We start from the raw sequence: 6,685 nt of genomic DNA on the forward strand, positions 1-6,685 counted from the left end.
TAAAGAATGGGCGGACTGCGGGGGAGATGAGCTCTTGGGCTGCTGGCGAGTGCCATAGGGAACAGTGCCCAGGGACTCCGCGCGCCCTCCCTTTCCCGGGGTGCGCTCACCATTTGTAGCCTCTCCCGCGCTTGAATTTGAGGGTGAGCCCAGTCTCCAGAAAAAGCAAGAGGTTGAGCAGCGCGAGCAGCCAGTACCGCGGCTCCTTCTTCACCTCGGTCACTCGCCAGACCCCAATCAGAGAGTGCAGCACGAACAGCAGCCGGGTGGCCAGGGCGTTGAGCAGGACCAGTGCCTCCATGCCGGCCCGCGCGCTCTGCCCACCGCCCCCCGCCCCCCGCCTGCGCCCCGCGGGCCCCCTCGGGAGCCCCGGAGCCCGCCCGTGGGCGGGAACGTGACAGCTCGAGACCCGCTGCTGCTGCCGTCCCTCCTCAGCCTCCCGAGCCCGGGAGAACAGGAGACAGCGGCTCGCCCCTCCCCCAGACTTCCTGACAACTTTCCCAGAGGCGAGAATCTAAACCCAACCTGTCTAGACTGCTGGGCTTTCCAGGGAGTCTGGGGCTGCGCCTCCGGGGGCTCCGGGGCGTTATTCCCCTGCGCTGCCCACTTCCCTCTCAATCCCGGGAGCCAGGCTCCATCCCTGCAATCTACCCCATCCCACCCCCGCAGGATGTCCTCCAAAACTTCCCGACTCCGAGGGATGGGGTGGAGTGAGGGTCGAGGTGCTACATAGCCTGAAAGGGGGGAGGAGGACGCATCTGTGGCATCTCCTCCCTGGCTTTTCCCCCGAAGTAGTTTAATTCACTCACACTTCTTACGGGAACAAGCTGTCATAGTGACTCTAAGCTGGAACGGAGGAGGGCCAAAGAATCCGCTGTCCAAGCAGTTTTAGAAACGCTGTTCCTGCGCAGTGTGAAGAATGAAAACTTCACAGGACTAGAGGAAATCCGATGGGGCTTACTGAGAGCGGTCCCTGCGCCTCATTAAGCTAGGGGGTAGCCCCGGTCACTTCCACTCTTTGGTCATGGGGTTATCAAAGCAAAGGGATGTTCTTTATTATGTCGTCCCTGCTCTCAAACCCCCCCCCCCCCACAAGCATTTCATGAGGTGAAAAAATCCAGTTGCTTAGAAGCTCAGTTATTTCTGATACTGTTATCAGGAAGGTTTCTTTTTCCCTGTGGGTGTGCATTCTTCCATATCTTAAAGGAAACCGAGCAGTGATTTCCTGGGACGGCTTACCATAGTGCTTTTCCTTGTGGGGTGATGGCATAGTGACCAGTGACCTCACACTATTCAGTGATACTCAAGAGCACAGTGCACACCAGTGCAATGGGGGAGGCAGGGTGGTGTGGACTTTGGAGCCTAGAGCCAGGCCAGCTGGCTGCCTTGGAGTCTTGGCTCAGCCACTTAGTAGTGCTATAAACTTTGTACCTCAGTTTCCTCATCTGTATATGGGGTACTAAGCCTATTAACTCACAGGGCCATTGTGAAGATCAAATGAGTTAATCCATATAAAGCACCTGGCAGTAATAAGTACTTGGTAAACACTGGCGATTATTGCCTGGACCACGAAAGTTAGTTCCGGGGAACCACTCTTTGATGATCTGAGACAAATAATACTAGGAATGGAGCAGACAAACATGACACTCATAAGGCCTGTCAAACCCTCTGGCTGAATACCACCAGGAACACATCTGTTGCTGAACAAGTTGGGTTTGCTGGTCTTTTAGGGAGAAAGAGCACATTCCAGGGAGAACTGTGGGCATCTCAGGAAGAAGGCATAAATTAGAAGGATTAGAGAGGATTTACTAGAAACGATATGGGCTTGTTAACACATCAAAGGTGATTTAAGGTGGCCTAAGAAAGTTGGGCTTCACTTTAATTGGATAATCTCAGGAAGTGGGGTTAATTCTGTGATGGGGTGTCTTAACAAAGCTTATTTAGATAGGGGACTATTAGGGCAGTTAGGGCAATGTTCATTTTTTGTCTGAGTTCAGACATAATTACAGAGTGATCTTGTATTTTTTTTAAAGATTTTATTTATTTATTTGAGAGAGAGAATGAGATAGAGAGAGCATGAGAGGGGGGAGGGTCAGAGGGAGAAGCAGACTCCCTGCTGAGCAGGGAGCCTGATGAGGGACTTGATCCTGGGACTCCAGGATCATGACCTGAGCCGAAGGCAGTCACTTAACCAACTGAGCCACCCAGGTGCCAGAGAGTGATCCTATTTTTGTCTTGATCCATCAGGCTCACAGAATGGCTTTGCTTGATGTTCATGCTCTGTGAAAGTTTTGCGTTCAACAGAAGAATGGCAAGGCCTGGCTGCGGGGCAGACCAGTTGCCTGCTGTCAGGGCTTGCTTCCCTCTTTCTCAGGCTTCCTAGGAAGGGCTCCAGGAGAAGGGCTTAACAAGAAAGGAAGGAGGTCAGTCTACAGCTTCTAAACATCTTTGTTGCTCTCTGTTTTGAAGGTTTAGGTTTAGTATAGGTTTCATTACCTCTGGGTCTGAAAAACAAAATCGTCATTAAATAGAACTTTAAGGTTATTTAAAAAAAAAAATTCTCCTAAGCTCATTTTAGAAGACTGGAGGTTAGGGTGCCTGGGTGGCTCAGTCACCTGAGCATCCAACTCTTGGTTTCGGCTCAGGTCATGATCTCAGGGTCATGATCTCAGGGTCGTGAGACTGAGCCCTGCCTCAGGCTCTGCACTCAGCGCATAGCGGGCTTAAGATCCTCTCTCTCCCTCTGTCCTTCCCACCCCCGCTCATGTGCTCTCTCTCTAAAATAAATATATCTATATATAAAAAAAAAAAAAAGACTGGAGGCTTCGAGAACTATCTTGAGATCTCCAATCCAATAGAGCAGCAAGCTTTAAAAAGAAAAAACTAAGCAGTTTTTTTTTTTAAACTACTCTTCTTAAAAAAGCAATTTCAGCCTCATGCACCTAGTTCTTGTGGCATAGGGTGGGGTTGCACAAAGTGGAGCTCACCCTATTGTCCCAGGGGACAGCAGTCACCATGCCTCTCTTGCCTTTTGAATGCAAAGTGAAACTGTTGTCAGGGCTTTCTTTCAATTAGAGTGATTTTGGTTGCATGGAAGAGTCTGTCTCAAGCTAACTCAAGTAAAAGGAGTAGTTCTTGGAAAGGTACATATGGTCTTACAAGGAGATGGGACCCCTTGGAAATCAAGCACAGAAAGTACCATAAAGCCTTGGGCAACTGGAATTGTAGGACAGCTGTGGACTTGAGTGGGATCTCCTGGTTGCAGTTTGTAGGGATCTCACAGTTGCAGTTTGTAGACCTTTTCACAGCAGCTCTCTAACCCTGTCCACTTCCAGGCAAATCTTTCCACGTTCTGAGTTCAAATTCCTGAGAAAAGGAATTCACTGAACTTTTTCAACTCTAGTTACCAGGTCACACCATGGACCAGTGAGTAGGCTATTGAAAGAGTGTAATCCAGTCATTGGCCATCCCTAAGCAAAGACCAACACTGATGCTGCTTTCATCATCTTTCAACATTGCGTTTTGGGTGGGGCAGTTTGAGCAGGGCAGGAAGGGTCACAGTAGGCACATTGACTGATGCATCTAGGACCATTCACCCCTCGGCTGATATGCACACATCTTATGCCTACAGTGCTAGAGATGTCCCTGTCTGAAACTACTTAAACACTGTACATGCAGTTATGGGCTCACCTATGGCCTCCCAACAGCAATGCAATCCAAAATCACATCTGCATCCGGAGGCCACCAAAGCTGCAGTGGATCTCAAAAGCCAGCTTCCTAGTAATTTTCATTCCTCCTTTGGTTCCATTTTGATCCTATTCAGACATCATTCTTTTAAATTATTTATTTATTTATTATTTATTTATTTGAGAGAGAGAGAGAGTGTGTGGGCACAAGTGGGGGAGGGGCTGAGTGCAGAGCCCAGCATGGCACTCTATCGCATGACCCTGAGATCATGACCTGAGCCAAAACCAAGAGTTAGAAGCTCAACTGACTGAGCTACCCAGGCGCCCCCAGACATCATTCTTATACATACACACACACACACATATATATGTCATATATATGTGTGTGTGTGTGTATAATATGATGTATGGTAAAAATAATACACTATAGGAAAGTATACTTCTACTTCCCAGAGATAAACTAACACCTTCCATTTGTATTTATCCCGGTAGTTAAAATTATATTTTTTAAAATATACCTTACGTTTCTCCATTTCTTAATTTGCCAACTTACAAAATTGTTGACGTCTCGGTTTGAAAGCTGGGGAGTCCAATACTTCCACAGTATTTTCTTTCTTCCGCACTCCACCTCTACTACCCAAATTTTGTTAATGATGATGTTGTCTATAATAACAACACTCTGTTCTCTACATATAATTAAGTATACTATGCTTATGCTAAAAATTGAAAATGAACAAAAAATATTTAAAATATGTAATTATGATTCAATGTATTTTTCATATGCAATGTATGTTTCCCCTGAACTTTGAAGACATGCATTATCTTCTGGAATCCAGTTTTACTGATAGGAAGTCTCATGACCTCTCACTGTCTTCTTTTTATAGATAAGTACTTTTTTAATCTCTGGACTTTTTAAGGATATTTTCAAACCTTGGAAGGCTTATCATTTGAATATGCATACATATTGGACTTTTTCCATATACTCTACCCCAACAGCAGTCATGTGTCTCTATGTGGGGAAGTTAAATCTTCTGTTATTTATTTGATAATTTCTTCTCTATTGTTTCTGTTTTCTCCTTCTGGAATGCCTTATATTCTCCATTTTTGTCTTTTTGATCTATGTTCTAGGAGAGTTTCCTAACCTTATCTTCTTGATGTCTAACTTAATCTTCAGATGATTTTATTTTATTGTTTAACTCTATCAATGATTCTTTTGGCCAATTTATTTTGTAACAAGCCTTTCTTATTAATTGATTAATTGGTATCTCATTTTTTTTTCACTGCAGCTTGTTCTTATTTGATGGATGCAATAGCTTTTAAAATTCCTCTAAGAATATTGTAACTTTTAATTTTGTCTTTGTTGAATTATTTTTGCTTTTATGACTCATCGATTGCTCAGTTTGTTCCATTCTTTCACTTTCAGGGTTTTATAATCTGGTGATCCTCAAATAATCAAATGATCCCTTGTTGTCCATTTATATTTGCAAATAATGAATAGGCTGGCCAGAAGAACATAGTTGATATAGGTGTTCTGAGTTGCTGTCTACTGAATGGGAGAGTTGGTTATGGTGCTAAGGACTAGGGCAGGGTACTCTTGTCAGGTCAGCTTCCCTTTGGGATTCAGTTAGGGGAAACAAGCTGTGGTGTCAAGGTAAAGAAGATTCCTCCGACAGCTAGTGCTTAGTGCACTTCATTCTGTCCTTGGTAGAGCTTCCTTGATTTATCTTCTCTACTTCATCCCCCAGCCCTGGCTGTTGTGCATATCTGTATCCACCCCCCTCCCCCAGGGATGCTCTGATTCTCTTTATACTTTTACTAGGAGTTTCACCCCACGCCCATCTGTCTCTAAAGAACAGCTCTCAGATTTAGCTGGAAATCATTGATGACTCTGAGTAAGGAAGCAGAGAAGATCTTCAAGCATTTCTGCTGTCCTGAATACAATTATTTCACAGATACCTTGAGCATGACTTTTCTTTGCTCTTGCAGGTATGACTTCAGCTTCTTGGGGGCTCTCACAGAAGAATCATGCTCACCTCTGCAAGCTACGGCTATTTTCTTCTGCTCTGGTTTCACCATGGACCCCAATCCTGTCTGTCCAATGCTATATTCCTGGAAGTCCTCAACATTCCAGGTCCACCCCTTCATACTTCCTAGTACTGGTTTTGTTGTATACTCTTTGGTTTTAAAAATTATTTTTATCATTTCAAAGGTGAAGTCTTAGTTTCTAGGCCAAAATTTGAATCAGAAAACTCACAGATTTCTTTGCTGTTGTGAAACATGTGGATTAAATAGGAAGAGCAACTGCAACTGTTGCACATTATATATGATAGTGGAGGAAAGCAGCAATTAAGTTAGCAATAACAGTAATGTTTACTTTTCTTTTTAAAAAGTAAGTAAATTTCAGTGGAGTGATTAATTTTCAGATACTACCAAAGCTAGCAAGGAAGAGAAATCTAAAGTGCAGGTAAAGGACCTGGAGAGAGGTTGCCTTCTTCAAATTGCCTTCTTGGGCCCTGGCTTCACTTCCTAAGTGATGTGACTGTAGATCGCAAATTCCTTAATCTCCCTGAGTCTTGGTTTCTCATCTATAAAGTAAGAATGATAGTATCTTTGTGTCTATTGTAAGGATTAAATTTGTTGATATTTCAAAAGTGCTTATAAAAATGTAGCAGGCACTCAGTAAATATTTGTTGTATAAATAACTGAAGATATGAGTGAGGGTTGAATGAATAACATCTGAAAACAGAAATGTGTTATTCCCCAGCTGGTACCATAGCTGAGTCGTCTTCTAAGGCCAGCTGCTTGTAAATAATAGGGGAAGTTATAAAGCCAGTAAATGTCATTGGTCTGAGCTCAAGGCCTCATTCCCAGAGGAGATCCTGAAGAGATCACAGATAAGTAGAGACACCACAGTGTGAGACTCATCTCCCAGGAGTGCTGAGTAGTTATGAGTAGTTAGGATTTTAACTTTGGAGTCATACGGCTTGGGTTTGAATCAC

General features: G+C 44.2%; 1 protein-coding gene across 1 annotated transcript in view; it reads right to left on the bottom strand.

Moving 5' to 3' along the window:
• Positions 1–301, bottom strand: part of TMEM26 (transmembrane protein 26) — a 41,614-nt gene extending 41,313 nt beyond the window's left edge. The window contains exon 1 of the mRNA XM_021700101.1: positions 111–301. Within this exon, the coding sequence (XP_021555776.1) occupies positions 111–301 (191 nt within the window). The remainder of the gene's footprint in view (positions 1–110) is intronic.
• Positions 302–6,685: the final 6,384 nt, after the last annotated feature.

The sequence above is a fragment of the Neomonachus schauinslandi genome, chromosome 6 (assembly GCF_002201575.2).
Source record: "Neomonachus schauinslandi chromosome 6, ASM220157v2, whole genome shotgun sequence".
In the NCBI taxonomy this organism is placed as follows: Eukaryota; Metazoa; Chordata; class Mammalia; order Carnivora; family Phocidae; genus Neomonachus; species Neomonachus schauinslandi.